The 25352-nt window shown below is 34.9% G+C and overlaps 1 protein-coding gene across 1 annotated transcript in view; it reads right to left on the bottom strand.

Annotated features, from left to right (window-relative positions):
* Nucleotides 1–25352, bottom strand: part of LOC114328107 (disks large homolog 5) — a 272549-nt gene that overhangs the window by 108310 nt on the left and 138887 nt on the right. The window contains exon 4 of the mRNA XM_050657116.1: nucleotides 22210–22434. Coding sequence (XP_050513073.1) covers nucleotides 22210–22434 — 225 coding nt within the window. The remainder of the gene's footprint in view (nucleotides 1–22209; nucleotides 22435–25352) is intronic.

A 25352-nucleotide genomic window follows, 5' to 3' on the forward strand; every position in this document is an offset into this window, starting at 1 on the left:
ATATGGGGCACAAACATGGACAATCGCAAAAAAGAATATGAACATACTCAGAGTCACTCAACACGCGATGGAAAGAGCATATATATCACTTAAGGGCAGAAAAACAAACACATGGATAAGACAGAAAACCAAAGTCACCGATGTGGTACAAAAATCACTAAAATTGAAATGGAAATACGCTGGACATGTAGCTAGGAGCGATCTTAACAAATGGCACAGAACAATTCTAACCTGGAGACCATACGAACACAAAAGACCCAGAGGCAGACCTTCTATGAGATGGACAGATGATCTGAAACGAACTGCCGGGAAAAATTGGCTACAAGTAGCGTACAACAAAAAACAATGGAAACGAAGTCTTGAAGAGGCTTATGTTCAGATGTGGACGTGAATGGCTAGATGAAGAAGAAGAAGACCTCCAATCAGCGAATTTTGGTGCATATGGTGCTCCCATTGCCCAGTAAAAGCTCTAAGTGGTCGGTCAAAGCTTTTTCTCATAATTCTGCGCTCTTTTGATGTCTCACTGCTCTTTCTATTGTCTTGAGCAATACGTGCTTCGTCGGTATTTTCTGACCAACTCATTGCTCTTTCTTCAATTTTCATTCCCGTAATCTACATTAGTGTGAGCTGGATTTTAGCTACTTCATTAAAGTCACAGGCTGCTATCCAGGAGACTATCTCTACCATATCTTTGTCATAAAGCTTTTTGGAGCAATATGCCAAATTCAATACTTCGAGTTCCTTTTAGATGACCACAAGATACAGGCATTTCTATCGATTTTTAAAACAATTTTCGATAAATTTCAATCACATAAAAGACATGTTTTCTTATACGTTTAAAAATCAACTGTCGAGCTGCAGGTGCACAGGTGAGGCATAGCGCGCCGTATTATACGCAGAGTTTTAGCTTGGGTAGCTACCATTATAAATATAGCTATATAACTGCGTTTATATTTCTAATGTCTAAATTATTTATCGTATGGCAATTACAACACATTTAGAACAAAATTACATACACTAGTAATATAGGTATATGACAAACTTTAAATAGTTACAAACAAACATTAAGTGTATTAATATAATCAATTGACTCTGAAGTTGCAAACAGGAAGTCTTCAGGGCTACCATTGTAGGATCTTGAGGGACACTCTTCAATAATGTGGTCAATGGTTTGGTTCTCCCCACAGTCACATTAGGAGACGGGTTCTTTCCCCATTTATGTAGCATGTATGCACATCTGCCATGTCTGGTTCGGATCCTATTTAGAGTGGACCATGTTTTGCGTGAAAGATCAAAACCTGGTGGCTTGTGGGTAATGCAGGGCATGTTATTTTGCCATGCGTTCCATTCTTGGGACCATGCATTCGTAATGTTGAACTCCTCATGTATCATTCTTGCCGTTTTTATTGGTAGTTTTCTAGAGCGGAGACGGGTATTTCGTGCATCCTCGGTATCTTGGTGGATCGGCAGATTTATATTGTTTATGATCTTTTTGTATTCACGTGTAAGTGCGTCAACTCGTCGTAAATGTGGAGGTGGGATGTGACTTAATACTGGAAGCCATTGGGTGGGAGTTGATTTAATTGTACCAACTATCATCCTCATAGTGCTGTGCAGCTGAGTGTCGAACTTTTTTACGTGTGGGCTGTGTAGCCAAACTGGAGCACAATATTCAGCAGTCGAGAAAACAAGGGCTAAGGCAGTAGAGCGGAGAGTGGAAGCCGATGCTCCCCAGGTGGTACCGCAGAGCTTCTGTATGATGTTATTTCTTTTACTCAACTTTTGGGCAGTTTTTGTTAAATGCTCTTTAAATGATAGCGTTCTGTCTAGTGTTACGCCCAGATACTTCGGTGTTTTTTTGTGGGTAAGTGTGGTATTTTCAACCATATGTTGAGTTCCTTTCCAGCAAGTTTATTGTTCAGGTGAAAGCAACTAACTTCTGTTTTGGATGCATTTGGTTAAAGTCGCCACTTGCGAAAATATTTGCCCAATATATATAAGTCTGCCGTCAGAACTTCTTCAGACGTTTCTAGTGTTCTGCATCGTGTAGTGAGGGCACAGTGATCGGCGTATCCGAACTTTCTTGATTGTGTTTCCGGCATATCTGCTAAGTATAAGCTAAATAGTAGTGGAGAGAGCACTGACCCCTGTGGTAGGCCATTCTTAAGTTTCTTTGGTGGGCTGATATCTGTGCCCATCACTACTTGAAACATTAGGTCATTGAGCATGCTATCTATTAGGCGTGCTACTGGTTTGCAGGGGATTGCACGGAGAATTTTGTATATAAGGCCCTCTCTCCATACTGTATCGTAAGATGCCGAGAGATCAATAAATGCCGCTAAAGTTTTAAGTCTTCTTTGGAAACCCGCTTCGATGTAGGTGGTGAGTGACATTACCTGGTCCGCGCAGCTTCGTTCTGGTCGAAAACTTGCTTGTTCGACTGGGATCACCTGGAGCAGTTCTGTGCTGACTCTATTATTATATATAAGCCTCTCTAATAGTTTTTAGATGGCAAAGAGAAGCGCAATTGGTCTGTAGTTTTTTTAGGTTGTCGGCGGGTTTGCCTGGCTTTAGTATGGCTATTATCTTAGAGCGCTTTAGTTCTTGTGGAATATTTCCAGTTTCCATGATGTCTGTGAAAAATCGACCCAGCCAAACTTTTGTATACTTGCCACAATTTATTAGGAATTCAGGGTGAATATTAACAAATCCTGGTGCTTCTGCTGGCTTAACGTCTTTAAGAGCCTCCTGATATGTCTTCGCTGGTGAAGGGGAGGGAATGCTACTTTTCTGTGGCTACATGTTTTAAAGGTTTAAGTTCTCTCTTTACGTAGATGGTGTGTGCTTGTCTAAATAAAACTTTAAGACAGTATTCCTATGATATCAAGGAAAATTTTTACGTAAAAAACAAAAATCGACTTTTTCGATTGGAAAGTAAAAGTTCCCTTAAAATTAATTTAAAAACAAAACGTCAATAAAATATTTAACAATCCTTTGTTTCCTGCAGCTCTCACTTATTTCAAACAGATCATTATTAGACACTATAATTTCCCCGCAGGAGTCAAATATAATCAAAGCTCTTTATTTTCCCTATAAGCGTTCCTGCTGTGATTAACAGCAACTAAATTAAAGACTGTAACGGTAGCATGAGATTAATAAGAGATTTTGGTTGAGGGAAACGGGCACCGCATGCCTGCTACTGGCTTATATTTACCGAATAACTCGATTACAAACTTGATTTCTGCGGCTTTTAGGAACTTTCTCATTGGAGTTATCTTGTAAAATTGCCGAAGAACTTGGTGTTGGTGTAAAAGAATTAAGCTAAACTATTTAACTTTTGGGGAGAGTTGATTAAAAGGCTAAGGGTTGTTTTTATTAGCAGTTGCGCATACAAGTGAAAAGAAAAGTGCAGAACTTATAAAATACTGTGGATAGACTATACAGAAAGATCTATGAACTAATTCAGAATACATGGACTAAGGAAATAATGCCCGAAGAATGGAATTATAGTGATAATGGCAAAAGATTACCAGTACGATTTCAGAAAGGGAAGATTCACTATAGATGCTATCCATACGCCAAAACAAGTGATAGAGATAATATACGAGTAAGTACGACGGAGGAAGACATAATATATATGTACTATTCCCAGATTTTGAAGAGGCGTTTGACAAACTAAAGATAACAAAATTTATCCAAGACTTACAAGAGAGTAAAATATCAAATAAAATTATAAGAATGATAGAAATAACAATGCGAGATTCTTATTCTTCTTTTTCTTCTTGTAGTGTCTATCCGTTTCGGATGTTGGCGACCATCGTGGCAATCTGTACTTTGCACACTGCTGCTCTAAAAAGACTTGTGGTTGTTGTGTTGAACCATGTACGTAGATTCTTCAGCCAGGAAATCCTTCGCCTTCCTGGTCCTCGCTTCCTTTCTACTTTTCCCTGTAAGACCAATTGCAGCAGTCCATATCTTTCGCTGTTTCTCATGATGTGCCCGAGGTATTCGGTTTTAGCTGCTTTTATTGTGGTTAACAGCTCTTTTTCTTTTTTCATTCTCAGCAAAACACCCTCAATAATAACGTGGCACAGTGGTCCTTTCTGACGATCTATGGTTGCAAAAGTATTACACCACAATTAGTCGGAGAGATAGAAGCGGATTTTGTGCGTAATAAGTAATATGGAAAAACTATACGGGAATATGTTGAATTAGTTGTGTACATGACTTTCCCCAACGGCCGAAAACCAGAGTGGGGGACGAGGGTAGTTATAAGGGGTCAAAGTCGCGGTTTTTATTATTTTTTTTGTGACGCTCATGATTGAGATAGTGCACCAAAATTTGGGAATAAGTAGGTCATGACGTAACTAAGTAAAATCTCCAGGGGTGGAACACTGCGTGGCCGACAAAGGGATGGGGCTAGGGGTGAATATAAAAAATATAAAGGGTTTTTTTGCGACGTTCGTGACTGAGATAGTGCACCAAAATTTGGTAATAAGTAGACCATGACATAACTAAGTAAAATCCCCAGGGCCGGAAACCAGAGTGGGGGACGAGGGTAGTTATAAAGGGTCAAAATCGCGGTTTTTATTATTTTTTTTGTGACGCTCATGATCGAGAAAGTGCACCAAAATATGGTAATAAGTAGGTCATCACGTAAGTAAGTACAATCTCCAGGGGAGGAACGTTGTGTGCCGACAAAGGAGTGGGGGCAGGGGCGAATATAAAATTTATAAGGGATTTTGACTTTCGTGATCGAGATAGTGAACCAAAATTTGGGAGTAAGTAGATCATGACGTAACTAAGCAAAATCTCCAAGGGCGGAAACCAGAGTTGGGGATGAGGGTAGTTTTAAGGGGTCAAAGTCACAGTTTGTATTATTTTTTTTGTGACGCTTCACAACATTTGCCCGCCACGCAGGCAAATTTTGGTGCACTATCTTCATCATGAGCGTCACAAAAAAATAATAAAAACTGCGATTTTGACCCCTTATAACTACCCTCGTTCACCACTCTGGTTTCCCGCCGTTGGGGAAAGTCATAAACACAACTAATTTAATATATCCCCGTATAGTTTTTCCATATTACTTATCACGCACAAAATCCTCTCCCAGCTCTTAGACTAAATATAAGGGACTGAAAATTCGTAGACAGATAAAACATTATTGTATATGTAAAATACAAGAACATAAAAAGATTTAAAAAATATAGAAAGAGCACGTTCGAGCACACAAGAGTAACTTTTTCTGAGAGATAAATAAATAAAGTAACAATAAAAAAATAGTTTAGCAACAATCCCGAACAATCCCAAAAGTTCTACTCTATTAAAATCTTTACAAATTCTTATTTTAGTGCTAATATATTATCATCTTTACAATCAAATATTTTTTTATCAACAATAAGGTACAACTATTGTTTTATAATATTGTAAATATACCTGTTCGCTTGACTTCCATTTCAAAAAAATATTAAAATCACAGTATTACACTTTGATTCACTTTGAAAGGGCGCGGGCGCTGGTAAATTGCCTGAAACTACTGAGCGTAAGTTCGGTAAAGAAGTACAACTTTCGGTTTAAATTGTTCTCTTCAAGGTGGGAGTTGAGTTCTAAGAACGATTTATTTTGTTTACCTGGTTACCTAGGTATTCAAGTGTCTTCCTGTTTGTGAGTGTCATTATAACCGATTATTTGAAGATGAATTTTATACCTTTTGCAACCATAGATTATGAAAAAAGACCACCGTGCGTGGTCGGTATAAGATACCTTCAGGATTCGACGATAAAGCCACATCGCGAAAGCCTCAATTTTCTTGCAGGTGGCGTCTGTGAGAGTCCACGACTCAACTCCGTACAACAGTATAGGAAAGATGTAACATCGCAGTAACCTGACTTTTATGGTCAATGATAAATCATGACATTTAAATAACTTAGCCATTTTTTGAAATGCAGATCTTGCTTTCTCTATCCTACATTTAATTTCTATGGAATGGTCCCAGTTTTCATTGACGTCCGAACTAAGGTAGGTGTATGTTTTTACTCTTTTTATTTGTTGACCGTTCACACTGATTCGCCCAAATTGCTGTTCCTTCTTAGAGATCATCATACATTTTGCTTTCTTAGTGTTTAGTGAACGTCCGTATCTCTGGCTGACTTCTGTGATTCTGTTCATTAACTCCTGGAGGGCTTCAGAACTGTCAGCGAATACCACCGTGTCGTCTGCATGTCTTATGTTATTGATACATTCTCCGTTAATTCTAATTCCGGCTTCAACATCATCCACTGCTTCTTGAAAGATTTGTTCAGAGTAGATGTTAAACAGCAGTGGTGATAATATACATCCCTGACGGACCCCACGTTTGATTTTGATATCCTCTGATTCTACTGCCTATGTCCGGATAGTTGATGTTTGATTCCAGTACAGATTGCTGATAATTCTTAAATCACAGGTGTTTATTCCAATATTGGTTAGTATCTCCATCAGCTTGTCGTGCTTTACTGTATCGAACGCTTTATGGTAATTAATGAAGCATGCATGAATATCGCAATTTACGTCTCTTACATCGTTGAAATAGCACTTGTATACTAAATAGAACCTCTCTTGTACCCACTGCCTTTCGAAAACCAAACTGTGTACGGCTGATTTTCTCTTCGCACAGTCGTTATATCCTTTGATGTATAATTTTTAGAAATAATTTTAAATATGGCTCATTTAGCTAATGGTTCGGAAATCACTGCAGGCTACGGATTTTGTTTTCTTTGGTAAAGTAATAAACGTCGACTTCAGCCATGTACTTGGTATTACTCCGCTCAAATATATGTCATTAAATATTTTTATTGGGCGTTGAGTACAGTGGCGGATCCAGAGGGGGGGCGCGGGGGGCGCGCGCCCCCCCTCAGTTAAAGAAAGTTATAGCCTATACCATATTTTTAAGTTTAAACGAAAAATTTGATTTGGAAAAGTCGTTAACAACACAAGTTTAATAATGTTTTGATAGTATGATGATTTTAAAAACCACCAATGATGTATATTTCTCGCAATTAAACAATTACCATAAAATATTTAAATTTTAGACAAAATAACATTGGAATGGTTATCAATATTGATCCTGTTTGCCCCTTTGGATTTATATGACAAGTAATATGGTAAACTTACCTTTCCGTCAAATCCAAAAATTGTTGCTTTTTGTTGTTACATGTTTCGATGGATGCCGATCATCGTCAGACACAGTATATAACACTCATTAAAGTTAAAATTAAAAACACAAACATTGAAAACATTTAAAAAACGGACGATTAAAATATTTATAATGTAAATGTAGGCCTACAATGATTAACGTACCGTACCGCGGCAAGACTGGCAGACGACTCAAGCGGCAAGACTGGGAGTCGTCTGCCAGTCTTGCCGCGGTACGGTTCGTTAATCATTATTGTAGGCCTACATTATAAATATTTTAATCGTCCGTTTTTTAAATGTTTTCAATGTTTGTGTTTTTAATTTTAACTTTAATGAGTGTTATATACTGTGTCTGACGATGATGGGCATCCACCGAAACATGTAACAACAAAAAGCAACAATTTTTGGATTTGATGGAAAGGTAAGTTTACCATATTACTTGGAATGGTTATACTGTACTTTTAACTGCATTGCAATATCATAACTACAATGTTTCTTAAAAAGTTACGCCCCCCCCCCCCTCAAGAAATCTCTGGATCCGCCCCTGGTTGAGTACCGTCGGTATTAAATAGTTTTATGAGTTCAGCATATGCATTGTCAGGTCCAGGACCTTTGCCATCTTTTAGTAGTTGTGATATTGCTTTTTCCACTTCATCTAATGTCATTGGTAAGTGGTCATCACATATGTAGGATAGAGGTGGTTCGGATCTAGTATCATCAAAGAGCTCTTGTATGTATTTTGTCCATATGCAGATTTCTTGGTTTTTGTCTGTGATGATATCCCCTGTTGGTCTCGCAGTTTGCTAGCTGTGTTGGATTTCTGAAGACCAGCTGCTTGTTTCACCGTTTTATGCATGTTAAACGTATCATTTTTTGTTCTAACAACTCTATCTCGTCACACTGTGACTTTAACCAATTCTCTTTGGCCTTTCGTATTTCAGTTCTTATTTATCTCTGAATCATGTTGTACATTATTTTGTTGTTCATTGATTTTCTTCTTTCTTTCATGAGTTGTAATATATTATCATTCATCCAACTTTTTTTCTTCTCTTTCTTTTCCGTGCGATATTCCGAGATAGATATAATGCGAGATTACCAAGCAATAATAGACACCGGAAGAGAAAGAACAGACACAATAAAAATAAAAATGGAGAAGATAAAAAGATGCGCTCTCAATGGTACAATTTATTTTATCACTTGACACGATAATAAAAAAGCTGTCAAAGGCGGGAAATACTGGTATAAATAAGAATGCAATAGAAATAATAGCATATGTGGACGATATAACCATGCGGACGTTGTAGCAACAGATAAATGGGCATTAAAAGAATGGGCATTAAAAAACCTTCCAAGAAATAGAAAACGAAGATAACTGAGAGGAAATAAATGAAAATAAAACAACAATAGTAGTCAACAGCATAGATGAAAGTGTAGATATTAAAGCGGGAAATAAAGCCTTGTACAAAAAAATATTTAAAGATATGAAAATACAAAGCCGAAAATATAAGCCGAAACACAAAAATGAAAATCTACAAAACAACCATAAGACGAATAGTGGTATATGCTTTAGACACATTTATATTAACAGCAAGAGAAGAAGAACAACTGAAAGTTTTTGAGAGGAAAATTATGAGAAAAATACTAGGACCAAAGAGGGAAACAAGGGAATACAAGAATGGATGGGTCAAGAGAACATAGCTAGAGAAATAAAAGCGCAGACAATTAGCTGGTATGGACACATAATGAGAAAAGAGAAGATCAGCCCGTTAAAAGATAATGGAATAGATACCAGCAGGTAAGATACTGTCAAGAGGCAGACCTAAACTGAGTTGGAGACAACAAGTGGAAAAATACTTGTTTTCTCCATTTGTTGGAAACAACAAATAAAGCAAATTAAACACAAGAAAAACGAGTTTAATTTGAATACCTAAAATTTCTGTGCGTCCTTATGGCACATGATAAAGAAACAAAACAAATTTATTAAATATAAACAATTTATTTATATTGCCTAAAAGCTTGTTTTAAGTTAATGATATATTTATTGCATTATATGTACCGGGTGTCCCAATAAGAATGGCTCTCGGCCATATCTCAGGAACCGTTTATAGTAGAGCTTTGAAATAAAAAATTTTATAACAAAAGTTGCCTCAGGAAAAGCCTGGAAATTATTTTTATAATTGTGGGACCACCGCTAGAGGGCGTAATTGAATATCAAAAATTAAAAAATCTACATTTTACAAAATTTTCCTAATGAAGGGGCACTGGAAATCCGATCTTCGTATTCTTCATAAAATTCTACGCATATTTGATTTGACAAGTTTAGGTCTACCTTTGGAAATAAGAGGTGGGGGTGAGTGGGAACCTTGTTATGAAAAACTGGCTGTGAGTCCGGTTCTGCTTAATCAAATTTTGCAAACTTGGTCTTGTTGAAGATAGATCTTTTTCGTCAATGTAAAAGTTATGATTTCGCACCAACTTACTGAGTAATATGCCAGCTAGAAGGAAATATTTAATTTTTTTCAGAAATCTAGTGTTCCTTGGAAAACATTAAATACAAACATACATTTTTAATACCATATTACAAAATTAGACAAAATTAGCAACAGAATAGCGAAAACCGCATGTTAATACCTTTCTTCTATCTCGAGATATCTTACAAAACGTGTAAATTTAAAAACATAACTGTTACTGTCACCGGTAAACGAAATAATTCATTAAAAGTAGTGTGCTATGGAAACAACAAAGAAACATTTTCCAGTTGTCAACGTATATTAGGTCTTTTCAACGCTTCTCATTTGTTTCGAGCCTCGTTCATATCTCGTATATTAATATTATACACGGATTGTACGGCATATGACAGACGCTCGAAACAAATGAGAAGCGTTGAAATGCCCTATTACAAAGAAATAAAAACAACTATTTAGTGATGACATAAACGTTCAAATTTTTGCCCATCATTTTCGTTGCAAACATTTACTCTTTCAAGAGTAGATTGAACAGCAGTCTCAATTTCTGCTCTCGATATGCTTTGAATGGCGTTTAGTATTCTCTGGATAATGTATTCTAGAGTAGTGTATGATGGGCAACAATTTGAATATTTAGGTCGTCACTAAGTAGTTCTTTTTGTTCTGTGTTATATTTAATTTTAATAGTATTGTTTCTCTTTATATTGTTGTTTTAATTAATTATATTTTTATACGTTGACATCTGGGAAATGTTATTTTGTTTTTTTCCACAGCACACTAGTTTTCATTAACTTAGTTTACCGGTGATAGTAACAGTTATGTATAAAATTTACACGTTTCTCGAGATATCTTGAGATAGAAAAAAGGTATCGACATGCGGTTTTCGCTATTCTATTGCTAATTTAATCTAATTTTATAAAGTATGATTAAAAATGCATACTTGTATTTAATATTTTCCAAAGAAAACTAGATTTCTAAAAAAAATAAATAACGCCTCCCAGCTGGCTTATTACTTATTAGGATGGTTCAAAATTATCACGCTTACATTGAAGAAAAAAATCTGTCTTCAACAAGACCCAGTTTTCAAAATTTGATTTAGCAGAACCGGACTTACAGCCATTTTTTCATAACAAGGTTCCCACTCACCCCCACCTCTTATTTGCAAAGGTAGAGTTAAACTTGTTAAATCAAATATGCGCAGAATTTGATGAAGAATACAATAATCGGATTTCCAGTGCCCCTTCATTAGGAAAATTTTGTAAAATTTAGATTTTTTTATTTTTGATATTCAATTACGCCCTCTAGTGGTGGACCCACAATTATGAAAATAATTTTCAGGCTTTTCCTGAGGCAACTTTTGTTATAAAAATTTTTATTTCAAAGCTCTACTATAAACGGTTCCTGAGATATGGCCGAGAGCCATTCTTATTGGGACACCCGGTACATATTACATTACCACCAGCTGACAAACGTGTATTTTAGACGAATTGCAAATACCCATATAAATAAATTACTTGTAACTTGACAACATGACAACATTGCATCCACATTATCTACCAATCTCTATACAAAATTCACACTGTAAATAGCATTGATATCGCGCAGTGGAAACCAAATAAGGGATGCAGATTGACTGATGGGATGGCCGGTGCACATTGTTTGTTTTGTTTGACGGCAAATTTGCTGGAAAATTGCGAAAATATCGAAAATCTAGAATTTACCGCTGACCAGATGGAATATGTATCGTAGTAAAATAAAAATGTTCAGAAGATGGAAGTAAAGTTCAATATGTGAAATATTGTCACAATATGTAAGGAAGTACATTTTATATGTTAAAATCACTACTATATTACACTTATTTGTAATATCAATTATTATGATCATTGTCATTTTGACTACTCTAACGACTATTTTTTATTCATATTCTTCTTTTAAAGTGCTCTATCCTCGATAGAGGTTGGCTTCTACACTTGCAAGCTCTTTTCTCTCTCTCTCTCTCTCTCTCTCTCTCTCTCTCTCTCTCTCTCTCTCTCTCTCTCTCTCTCTCTCTCTTTCTCTCTCTCTTCAGCTGTTCTTATTAGCTGTTCAAACTTTAGCACTGTCATAGCCACCTTTACTTTACAAGCCATGAAGAGAAAAAGGCAACATCGCAATTGATGACGTGCGTAGTCCGACTTTCGGACTACCGCTTTTGAAAACACAATTTTAAAGTAGAAATTCTGGTAAAATTTATAGTATTTTTTGAGTCGAACAAGAAAATATTATTAATTAGAAGTTTGTACAAAATAAAATTAAAAGTACTCCCTTGTAAGTAACGTTTATTATACAAAAAAAAAACCAATAACAAGAATATACATGGGATTAATTTTTTTCGAATCCTAAGAAAACTAATGAGTATTTTTCAAAAATTTAAACGTAGAATGAAAGATTACGTTAGGACCGAGGGCCGAAAGTCCCTGAAAACTTCTATGTTTATTTTAATAAGTTACAGGGGCAAAAAATTAAGAAAATTTAGTGTGATTTTTAGTTTCAAATATGTCATTCAAAAACAACCTTTCATTCATTCTAAGGGACTTTCGGCCCTCGGTAATAAAGTAATCTTTCATTCAGCGTTTAAATTTTTCAAAAATACTTATTAGTTTTCTCAGAATTCGAAAAAAATGATTGCATTTAAAATACACTGAAAATTTTGACAGGCGTCAAAATTTGAATTTTGTTCCTTTCCCTTTAAAGTTTTTCGCACTTATTTAGAAACATCCTGAATTGGAAAAATGCGAGGAACTGCAGAAGGTTTTAACTTAGGATTCGTTAATTTCTCTACATGTTTGTTGCCTTCCTTATCTACCCATTCTCTAACTCTCTCGATGTCATCAGAATAAAAATGTTTGGCACATACTACCGCTGATGTTCCAATAACAAAATTTTTCCTGTGGATACACTGTAACCAAAGTTCTCGCAGCTTTGGATCCTTTGGAAATAAAAAAGTGCTTTCTGGTTGTTCATTCTTTTTAAGACTGCTATCGTAATTGCTTTTGCACTCTGGCACACAGCAACGGCTTGGCATCTACAAAAACAAAAATTATAAGTAGGTATGCCGTATGTAAAATACCAAACTTAAAGAAATTTATATAAACTTGCGTGCATAGAAATCAGCCCACTCAAAAATTTGGTCATTTTTGATGTGTCGTATTTCCCGAACCTGTTGGCCGATTTAAATTGATTTTTGAATATGTTATAGCCTGATTCTTTAACAATACCCCTGTAATAATATTGTTGCTAAATAAGTAAATTTTCATTGTATATTGTTGTGATCTTGATTATTGATATGAGATAATATTCTTATATGTTACTTAATTTAATCAATGTATTAATACTAATCCAATTAATTAACCAGATCACATATCAATATGTTTTCAATCTCAGGGCGAATTATAAATTAATTACTTACTTCCGTGGCTTCTAAATATTTCTTAATGGTTCCTAATCGGGATAGAAAAGAAAAGAGTAAAAAAAATACACATATGGGTTACAATTATAATCAAAATATTTTTTATTTTATTTAAAAGGCAATCAATGCTTGATATTTGCTATTTCTTATTATTCTTAAACATAACATTTACAAATGGGAATCTTATTTCCTTTTGGTTTTCAATTGAAAGTTTTTATTAACATTTAACTATTAGGAGTTATTAGGAACAACTCTATTTAAGTTTGATGAAGCTTTTCTGATATTATTGATTATGTTATTCAATTTTTTATGTGGAATTTAATACGAAAAACCCATACATTCATGTCCAAACAAATGAGACTGACCTTTTCCTGGTGAACTGAAAATGTCCTCACACAAAACCCTTTCCTGCTATCCTTGGCTGCGATCAAACCTCGTCCTGGCTTCCAGTGATGTTCTCCTTTGAAAAACTAGCTCGAATAGCTCTCGTTCCTGCTTTTGTCGTGATGCTGTGTTCTACCTTTTTCGAAACTGCTATCAGCTACCGGGACACTCTGGGCTCAAGGAGGTTCTTTTACTCTCGACCTGGCCTACTTCTCGTTCCACGATAGATACTCCACACTCACGGAACTACACCGGCTATCTCACTCCTCGAACACTACCGTCTACTACTCGACTTCACTTCTCGACAGCTCAAAACATTCTGATCTCTATTTGTCATTCATTCCCCTACTTTCTAAATATCCCTTCCAGATTCACAAATCAAACTTCCACCACCAACTCTCATTCGCAGTATTCCTCAAAACCAATTTTTAATCTTTCTAAATATGCTTAATGGATTTCAAAAGAAAATATTTAATTCCCATTCTAAAATACTTTCTAACTATTTACAAATTTTAATGACCTATTCTCTCTTTCAAATGAGTCTTATTTAGCATAGGCTAATGATCGAAACCTTCCGCGAAAAACGATAATGAACTATCATCTATTTCACTGAGTTTTATTTAGCATAGGCTAATGATCGACCTTCCGAGAAGAACGATAATGGTACGCGTCATTCACTTTGTTTATCTAAGCACATTGTTCCGAGTTTCGTACGCTTATTCTAATCACTTCTTAAAATTAAATATAACAATTTGTTGTATACAGGTTGTTCTAAATTTATATGCCCGTGGTTGAGAAAATTGAAAATATTTTATATTAAATTGAACTCTGTTTATAATTATCAAAATTTAATTTTCATATCAAATGGAAATATAACAAATCCCCGCCTTGTATTCGATAAAATTTATCTGCATTTTTAAATAAATTTTCTCGAGGCAAAACCAACTCCCTGTATATTTCCTTACTTTAATCTACGTCTTATATCCTAACTTACTATCTACTTCATGTAATTCTGTCTTTTATTCGTGATATTTGTATTGAATCGGGTAAGTCTTTGATCGAAAATTTCCCAAGTTTTTCACCTCAAATGAATGTTCGTACTTTTTAGCCACTCTGTTTTCCTCATTGATCAAATTTTCGTAGTTTCTTAACATCAACCGCAATTCTTTTTCTTTTCCTTCTCCACATATCAATTTTCTGTCTTTTTTTTCAGATTCTTCACACATGTTTACCGTGCATTCTGCATCCTCGTTTGCATATACCTCCTCTTCAAATACCACTGTTTCAATCATATTCTTTTCACTTTCATTTTTTAGCTTTATTTCTTCTTCTCCTGAGCCCGTCTCTTCTTTTGAGGAATCCCAGGTTTCCTTTGTTTCTGATACTCTCAAATTTTCTTCTTCTGGGCTCAACTCTTCTTTTGAGGAGCCACAGGTTTCCTTTTCTTTTATTTTTTCTGACCTTTTCTCCTTTTTCTTCTTTGTCCTTGCTTCGCTGCCAAATTCATTTCCACTGTTTGTTCTTTACCTGATTCGTCCGTATTTTGTTTCTCATGTTCCTTGTCCTGTTCTTTTTCTTTTTCTTCTGTTAGTTTCATCGTATTATTTTTAAAATCTATCACTACATGTTTTTCTGCCAATTCGTCCACTCCTACTATCATGTCATGTGACATGTTCGGCATTATTACACATTGTAGTGCATACATATTCTTGCCCAGTCGTACCATTACTCGTATGCCTTCATTTATAGTTGCCAATGTCCGTTTGTTTGCGCCCACTAAATTTACCCTAGGTATTTTGTAAATTAAATTTGTTAAGTTAACTTCTTCTATTAGTTTTCTGTTGACCAATGTTATTTCCGATCCAGTATCTATCATAATTTTAATTGGTGTCTCGTTGATAAATCCATCCACAAATTTTAAATTAATTCCATTTTTCTTTTCGTTGTTTCCTGCCAATTTAATAAACTCCTTGGGGTGACAAAAGATTCCTGTTTGTTTTTTTGTTTTTAGTGAGCGCCGTCGTGAAAAGACGCCGGTTGCTCATTGTTGTTTATATTTTCGTCATAATTTCTCTCTCCGTCATATTCTTCTGTCTGGGTATTATTTACCTCTCTTCTATTTTCTCTTGGTCTGTCGGATCTGTTTCGGTTTTCTCGATATCCCTGTTAATTTTGTCTACCATTATTTCTGTTTTCTTGATTTGAGCGTGTGGTGTTTCTATTCTGGTATTCTCGATTTCTGTCCTCATTCCATTGCCTATTTCTTTGTTCATAATTTCCTCTTCCGTTGTCTCTATTTTCGTTTTCCCTTCTGGGATTAAAATCTCGTCCTGTATAGTCCCTCCTATTTTGATTTCTATCTCTGTAATCTTGTGTTTCTCGGGGCCTGTAATCTTCTCGCGACTTTCTTGATTTTCTTTCTCTTAGACGTGATTCTCTTATTTGTAGGAAATGGCATAAACTATCTATGTCTTTGTAGTTTTGCAATGTGATATGGTCTTCCAGCGTTTCCTCGAAATGTCTTGCAATCAGTTCGACTAATTGTTCCGATGAGTAATTATATTGTAAATGTTTTGCATTATTGTAAATTTGCAAAGCATATGTCCTTTCTGATACACCCATCCTATCATTGTATTTCCCATTTTGCAATTCCTTGTTAATTTCCAATTGTTGGACCTTTCCCCAGAAATAATTCAAAAATTTTTGTTCAAATTGTTGCCAATTGCCGAATTCTTCTTCTTTGCTATCGAACCATAGGCTTGCTTCATATTTGAGATGGTTTCTGATAGTTTCTTTTGCTGTTTCGAAATTTCCGATGTGCTGTATTTTCTTTTTCAGGCTATTTATGAACGGCACTGGGTGTAATCTTCTTACGTCCCCGCCAAACCTTATCTTCACGTCATCTGTGCTATGTATAACCATTTCTCTTCTTTCTCCGACATTTTGTTGAGTATTGATTTCCGCAATCTTTCTTTCCACTTCTTCTGTGTCTGCTTGAATAGCGTTTTGCAACTTGTTTTCCAAACTTTCCATTTCTTTTTTCTGGCAATTCGTTATCTCCTTTATTTTATTTTGAATTTTCATTTCTTGTTCTTTCATGTGATCCTTAATTTTCATTTCATACTTTTCTATGCGTTCCTCCATTTTCTTGTTGTTCTCTTCTATGGCTTGTTTTGTTTCCTTCAGATTTTCTTGCATTATTCTTTTTGTTTCATCCATTTTCTGTTGTGTTTCATCCATTTTTTGATCCAATTTTTGTTGTGTTTCATCTATTTTTTGTTGTGTTTCATCCATTTTTTGTTGTGTTTCATCCATTTTTTGATCCACTTTATCCATTTTCTTTGATGTTTCTTCCTGATTTTTCTCCATTGCTTGTTTTGTTTCCTCCTGATTTTTATCCATTTTTTGTTCTATTCTTTGTGACTGGAGTTGCATCATTTGTAATAATTTATCTATTCCTGATAATTCTTGCTGTTCTGATGCCATGATTGTCGTGTCTAAAATATCTTCTTGGTCTGAATTATTCTCTTGATTTGAATGTTCTTTTTGTTTTTTGTTGTCTTTGCTTTGGCTTCTTGTCACAGACATTTGTTTTCAAGAAGTACTGTCCCCGCCAAATATGAAATTTTACTAGTATGTTACCAAGACGACTTTTTCTCACCCAAATATTATAAATTGCCAATAAATATATCAAATGTAAATATCGTAAAAATAAAATATTAAATCAGTTATGTAAAATTTGTACCTAAAGAGATCTAAAATTTTATGTTATCAAATGTAAGTATCTCACTTTTTACCACAGGCATATAAATTTTCAAATACCGGCTTTACTCTTTCTATCCTTCAAATTTGCCACTAGACATACTTAACAATGCTTTCCACGTTGGACGACAGTTGTTGTGATCTTGATTATTGATATGAGATAATATTCTTATATGTTACTTAATTTAATCAATGTATTAATACTAATCCAATTAATTAACCAGATCACATATCAATATGTTTTCAATCTCAGGGCGAATTATAAATTAATTACTTACTTCCGTGGCTTCTAAATATTTCTTAATGGTTCCTAATCGGGATAGAAAAGAAAAGAGTAAAAAAAATACACATATGGGTTACAATTATAATCAAAATATTTTTTATTTTATTTAAAAGGCAATCAATGCTTGATATTTGCTATTTCTTATTATTCTTAAACATAACATTTACAAATGGGAATCTTATTTCCTTTTGGTTTTCAATTGAAAGTTTTTATTAACATTTAACTATTAGGAGTTATTAGGAACAACTCTATTTAAGTTTGATGAAGCTTTTCTGATATTATTGATTATGTTATTCAATTTTTTATGTGGAATTTAATACGAAAAACCCATACATTCATGTCCAAACAAATGAGACTGACCTTTTCCTGGTGAACTGAAAATGTCCTCACACAAAACCCTTTCCTGCTATCCTTGGCTGCGATCAAACCTCGTCCTGGCTTCCAGTGATGTTCTCCTTTGAAAAACTAGCTCGAATAGCTCTCGTTCCTGCTTTTGTCGTGATGCTGTGTTCTACCTTTTTCGAAACTGCTATCAGCTACCGGGACACTCTGGGCTCAAGGAGGTTCTTTTACTCTCGACCTGGCCTACTTCTCGTTCCACGATAGATACTCCACACTCACGGAACTACACCGGCTATCTCACTCCTCGAACACTACCGTCTACTACTCGACTTCACTTCTCGACAGCTCAAAACATTCTGATCTCTATTTGTCATTCATTCCCCTACTTTCTAAATATCCCTTCCAGATTCACAAATCAAACTTCCACCACCAACTCTCATTCGCAGTATTCCTCAAAACCAATTTTTAATCTTTCTAAATATGCTTAATGGATTTCAAAAGAAAATATTTAATTCCCATTCTAAAATACTTTCTAACTATTTACAAATTTTAATGACCTATTCTCTCTTTCAAATGAGTCTTATTTAGCATAGGCTAATGATCGAAACCTTCCGCGAAAAACGATAATGAACTATCATCTATTTCACTGAGTTTTATTTAGCATAGGCTAATGATCGACCTTCCGAGAAGAACGATAATGGTACGCGTCATTCACTTTGTTTATCTAAGCACATTGTTCCGAGTTTCGTACGCTTATTCTAATCACTTCTTAAAATTAAATATAACAATTTGTTGTATACAGGTTGTTCTAAATTTATATGCCCGTGGTTGAGAAAATTGAAAATATTTTATATTAAATTGAACTCTGTTTATAATTATCAAAATTTAATTTTCATATCAAATAGAAATATAACAATATATACCGGGTGTACGAATTAAACTGTCTTTTTTTTCTCAAAGTTCGCATCACCCTATGGAATATTCATTCTAAGGGACTTTCGGCCCTCGGTGATAAAGTAATCTTTCATTCTGCGTTTAAATTTTTCAAAAATACTTATTAGATTTTTCAAGATTCGAAAAAAATGATTACATTTAAAATACATTTAAAATTTTGACAGGGATCAAAATTTTGCATTTTGTTACTTTCCCTTTAAAGTTTGTCGCACTTATTTAGAAACACCCCGTATTGATAAAAGACATATTATCTAGTTGTTAAAGTAGCTAACTTTTTTTATTATCCAACATAAGCGAATGAATAAAAAACAGAATGTTAAGAAAACCTGAGGCTATAGTTGAGTTTTAATTTCACTATTTTATAAATGCCCGTTATACAATAAAAAATTAACTGCTTAGCAACAATATTATTACAGCGGTATTGTTAAAGAATCAGGCTATAACATATTAAAAAAATCACTTGAATCGGCCAACAGGTTTAGTAAATATAAGACATCAAAAATGACAAAAATTTTAAGTGGACGCATTTCTATATGCACGTAGGTTTATATAAAAATATATTATACTATAAAATATATTATATAAAAATATATTATATTGAACTAAAATCATCTTAATACATACCTTTTAATAATCTTTATAATTTGGAGCACGAAATATTGTAAAATGTTTGAGTTTTTCTGTAAATACAGTGAATATTATTTAAAAACATTTAAAAATAAATGAGAACTGTCAGAATTAACCGGTCTACGCTTAGATGTTGCCAAGTTTCAACTTCATGGCTTGTAAAGTAAAGGTGGCTATGGCACTGTCCATTGTGGGATGATTCTTAGCCACGATAGTCTTTTCCTAGGTAGTCCTGTCTTTCCCTCGATCTTACCTTTCACTATTAGTTGAGCATATTGGTACTTAATATTTCTCACTATGTGGCCTAGGTATGATGTTTTTTTAACTTCTTGCACTGTGTTAATTTTTCATTCCTTGCCTATTGTGTGTAGCATTTCTTTGTTCGTGCCAGGTATGCGTTGTTTATGAAATCTTGAGAATACTCCGGTAGATCCACATTTTAAAGGCCTCCCATTTGTTTACGGAGCCATTTCTCTTTTGCTTCGGTTATATTTTTTTCGAATTATTCAATTTATTCTTTTGTATTCTCCTTACTTGCCATCTTTGGATTCTCATTTGTCTACTAATTGTAAAATTTCTTCTATTATCCATTACTGTTAGTTATTTCTGGGTGTTGCTTCTAGGTGTTTTCCTCTTAAATTGTTCATTTGATGATTAACAACATTAATTAACAAAATCATAAATCACAATAAAATACCGGAAGAATGGAGAACGAGCGAACTAATTCTACTATTAAAAAAAGGAGATAAAAAGCATCCAGAAAACTACAGAGGTATCATCTTGTTAAATACTACTCTAAAACTTACAACTAAAATCTTACAAGACGTAATGAATCAGAGGATAAGTTTAGCAGATGAACAACAGGGTTTTCTTACTGGAAGATTGTGTACAGATGCAATATCCGTCATAAAGCAAATTTCTGAGAAATCACTAGAGTATAATAGACCAGCATATCTATGTCTGACTGACTTAAAGAAACCATTTGACAGAGTAAGACTCAAAGATGTAATCCATCTTCTGTATAATAGAGAAGTCCCTCTATATATCATAAAAACTATTGAGAACATCTACCAAAACAACAAAATGGAAGTCAGAATAGATGAACAACTTACAGAACCTATAGATATAGGCAGCGGAATAAGACAGAGAGACTCATTGAGTGAGAGTGAGACTCAATTTAAATATGGGTGAAATCATCAAAAACGTCAACAAAGGAAGAGGATATAGAATGGGAAACAAAGAAGTAAAAATACTCTGCTACGCAGACGACGCAATATTGATAGCCCAAGATGAAGATAGGCTGCAAAGATTAGTCCACAGATTTAACATAAGAGCAAAAGAATTCAATATGACAATTTCATCTCAGAAAACCAAAACAATAGTAATTAGTAAAGAACCGATCAGATGCAAAATAGAAATTGATGGTATCAGTATTGAATAAGTAATGGAAGTAAAATACCTCGCAATTACATTGTCAAGTTACGGAGACCTAGACAAATAAGTGAGAAATCAAGTACAAAATACAAATAGATTGGCAGGATGCCTTAATAACACTATATGGCGAAACCGACATATTAACACTGAGATGAAGTCAAGAATTTATAAAGCCAGTGTAAGACCAATAATGACATATGCATTAGAAACAAGACCCGATAGAGCCACAACACAAAGACTACTGGAAACAGCAGGGATGAGAGTACTGAGAAGAATTACAGGAAATACACTGAGAGATCGAAAGAGGAACGAAGATATTAGAAGACAATGTAACGTACAGTGTATAAACGAATGGACACTAAATAGAAAAAAAGAATGAGACAACCACATAACCAGAATGGGAGAGACACGTGTGGTCAAAATAACACGAGATAAATCACCAATCGGTAGAAGAAGTATCGGCCGACCGCGTAAAAGATGGAGTGACAACCTTCCATAGAGGTATCAATCCGCCAATTGAATTGGGATACACAGCATCTCAGTAAACATCATATTAAAAATAAACCTTTTAATAATTAAATGCCCGTGGTAATGTTTGTTTTTAATAAATACGATTAACCTAGTTTTTGCATCGATGCATGCTAGTATTTGATACAAGGTCGAGTTGCAATAATATTCAGTGGGTGTTTATTAACAGTCAGCACTTTTGAATCACGTTCACCTTGGCTTACCAAAACAGTAAATAAACAATAATCGACTTTAATTATATTTTTACGAGAACAGATAAATCAATTAGCAGTTGAGATTCCAGGGGGTAACATCGATTTCAAGTAAATACTATACCACCAGTTACTTTCTGTGATATATTTGACGTGTAAATAAATGTATTAACAACGAACGATATTTACTACATCAACCCTCATAGTCGGGGTAACCACCCCTAAGTATCCAGGGTGGCTCAGAAGACAGGAGCCACCATACAATGAACAAGCAGAATTGCTTATAAAGAGGAAGAAGAAGAAGAAGAAGATCATTAATAGTTTTTCACAGGACGTTTACAACATCGTACTTGGTAAATCAAGAGTGGTCAATATTTCCTACATTTTTGTTTAATTATTTATCTTTGTCTTAAGATTTTTATTCACATAATGTTAATATTTTTTTTATTTTTCATAGGTTAGCATTTGCTATTTTTGTTTTATTATTTTCAGTTAAAAAAGATAAATAATTTTTCATATTTTCATAAAAGATATTTTCAGTTAGTTTGTCTATTTACCTTCCTCTTTTTTGTTTTATCATGATTTATGAACCAATCATTATATGTTTTTTCTACTTACCCTTCGTATACTCCTGTCTTTACTTGAAGATCTACCATAGCCGTACCTTTGGGGCGGTACCGGACCCGATCGAGTGTATTCCATAGGCGGAGAGACTGGCCGGCCGTGCCTATCCATCCACGAACAAGTTTGTCTCATCTGCCACGGAGCGCCGCCTCCGTATCCAGGAGCTGGTAGAGCTGGTGATCGAACGGTCATACTTAACTTTCTACATGATTTTAACATCTGAAAAAAAGAACATAATATAGATATATATTCTTTACATATATAGTCAAGATCAAGAGAAGCATGGAAAACGATAAAAAATCTGAGAACAAACAGAAAAGAAACTAGTAGAAAGATTTAATAGAAGAAAGGTCTTGGATTGAACATTACTCGCAACTTCTGACTGAAACAAGACCGCAATTCACAAACATCAGTACAACAACATATGAAGTAGAATACGATGAAGACGATGATACGAATCTCATAGTTGCCTAACAGGGAATGGTACGGATGCACATCAACCGAACTATTCAAAGCAGCAGCATCTAAGATTAGAATAGCTATGATGATTGCCAACCTCCGTCGCAGAGATGGCACGTGAAGAAGAAGAAGACAGTACAGGACCAAGAAGAACTTCACGGTTGAAGAACTTGCTAGATTGGAATGGGGTTGATACAAGCATACTATTTAGGGTGGCAGTGAATAAAATTAAGGTACATAGCTATGAAGGTAACCAACGTTCTGAAGGTACATGGTACATGAAGAAGGAGAAGTCAAAGTAAAAATCTAGTCTTGAGGATTTCTTCGGCGTCCCACACTTCTTAACTTACGAAGTTGTTGTAGTAAAGACTCTTCTCCCTATTTTAAGTTCTCTGTCACAATGCCGCTTGCCTCAGGACTTTCTTCTTCTTCTTCTTCAGGTGCCATCTCCGCTACGGAGGTTGGCAATCATCATAGCTATTTTAATTTTTGAGGCAGTAGCTCTAAATAGTTGTTTCGAGCTGCATCCAAACCACTCTCTCAGGTTCTTCAACCATGAAATTCGTCTTCTTCCGATGCTTCTTCTGCCATCTATCTTTCCCTGCATTATGAGTCGTAGGATGCCATACTTCTCGCCCCGCATCACATGTCCCAGGACTTTCTTGAGTTTTCATATCTTTTATTATTTCTTCAATTTCTTCTCTTGAGGGATTATAAGCTTATAATCTTATAAGTAATAACCTGTTATACAACTAATGATAGAAAGATTGTTAATTTTTTTTTTATATTTTATTGTAGATGGATGTTTTCTGTCTCGTTTAAATTTTGATTATCTGATTATTCGTACTAAAATGACAATAATGCCACCAGTATCTTGTTCAACCATCCAATAAACAATCATCATGCTACATCGTGCTACATTACGTTTGCATTACTCTTCATGTTCAATTCGCTGTTCGTGGATTCAGAAAACAAATAATCCATTTTATAATCAACTCTCGGAAAAAACTAGCATCAATTTTATTTATTACTTTTCAGATTTCCATGAATCCGGTCTGAGCTAAAAATCAAATAAATTAAACTAATGGCTGCAGCGTGCCCTTCTGCTCAGCTTGCCGTGCACCCAATTTCGTGGAAATTCTCAAACTGTTTCCTGGAAAATTGCAACTGAAGAGTCGAATATTTCCTCTTTATGGGAAGTTTTTCTAATTATGCGGCATTCATGTTAAATCCCATCTACAACGTTCAAACAAGGATCGATGTGGCGGAAAATTTTAGTTTTAAGTATTCATAAGCTTAATGTTGCGAGTGAGCGAAACTTTAATCGAAACTAATTGAATCGAAATTAATATGTCAAATTACTACTGAGAAATAACGCTTTTTAACAAATGGACAGCTATTTTCGTAGACAAAGTAAAATTATCTGATATAGTGTGGCAGAAAGGCTTCTAACTGAAGCTCAAAGATATGTTTTTATCCACTACGTTCAGCTAATACAGTCACATTTAAAAGACAGAACTTTTAAGATTTAAACAGGAAGGTACTAAGACCAATCAAAGCAGGAATCCTACAGCGCAATGTTCTGGAACCAATACTATATTTATTATACACCTGGGCCGCATTTGAAGACGACACTGCAATACTAGCAGTCGGTGAAACATTCGAAGAAATTACTTCTTCTTCTACTGCCAAAATTGAGCCTTGGCCTCCTTTATTTTGTGCCTCCACTCTTGCTTTTCTGTGGCTGCTCTCCTTCATACACGGACTCCTAAGAAGGCTTGTGCGTCGCTGTTTACTGTGTCTTCCCAGCGTTTTCTTGGCTTTTCGACAGGTCTCTTTCCCTGCATTCTAGCATTCAGTGCTCTTTTTGGTAGCCTATCCTCTCCCATTGCAATCTTTGTATTCTAATGAAGTCTGACAGGGGTGCTTCCTTATAAAGTTGATACAGTTCGTTATTGTATCGACTTCTTCTAGAGATTCCGTTTTCCCTCACAGGTCCTAGTATTCTCCTCAGTAGGTACTTTCGTTTCGAATGTGTCGAGTTTGTTTTTGGATGTTTCTTTCAGGACCCAGTCTTCACTGGCATAGCATGTTATTGGTCGAATTAAAGTTTTATAGATTCTCATCTTTGTATTTCGGTGGACACTTTTGGACCGAAATATATGGGAAAGGGCAAAATATGCTCTATTTGCCTGCGTTATTCTCTTCCGTATTTCTCCGTCTTATCCGTCGGCATATATTTCTACTCCCAGGTATGTAAACTTTCCAACCGTTTTACAATGTTTTGTCGGACTATATTTCTTCTCGTCCGAGTCATTATTTTTGTTTTTTCTGTGTTAATTTCCAGACCTAGCATTTTTGTTTGTGTTTTTAACTCGGCGTATGTTTCCTGTGCTCCTGTTGATGTTTTACTCATAATATTATAATACAGTGGAACCTCGATTATCCGTCTCTCTATTAACCGTCACCTCTGTTAACCGTCAGGGTCCATACATAAGTTATATTGACATAAGTAAAAATTTTGTAATCAATTCGTTCAAATGTACACGTGCAGTTATATCACCACCGCATTTTTTTATGTAAATAGTTTTTGTTCTTATTCGGGCCTCTGGATTAATTTTCAATTGAAATAGGTAATATTGATAAATGATACCGTGCTTTTAGAATTCTATTTTTAT

The sequence above is a fragment of the Diabrotica virgifera genome, chromosome 7, assembly GCF_917563875.1.
Source record: "Diabrotica virgifera virgifera chromosome 7, PGI_DIABVI_V3a".
In the NCBI taxonomy this organism is placed as follows: Eukaryota; Metazoa; Arthropoda; class Insecta; order Coleoptera; family Chrysomelidae; genus Diabrotica; species Diabrotica virgifera.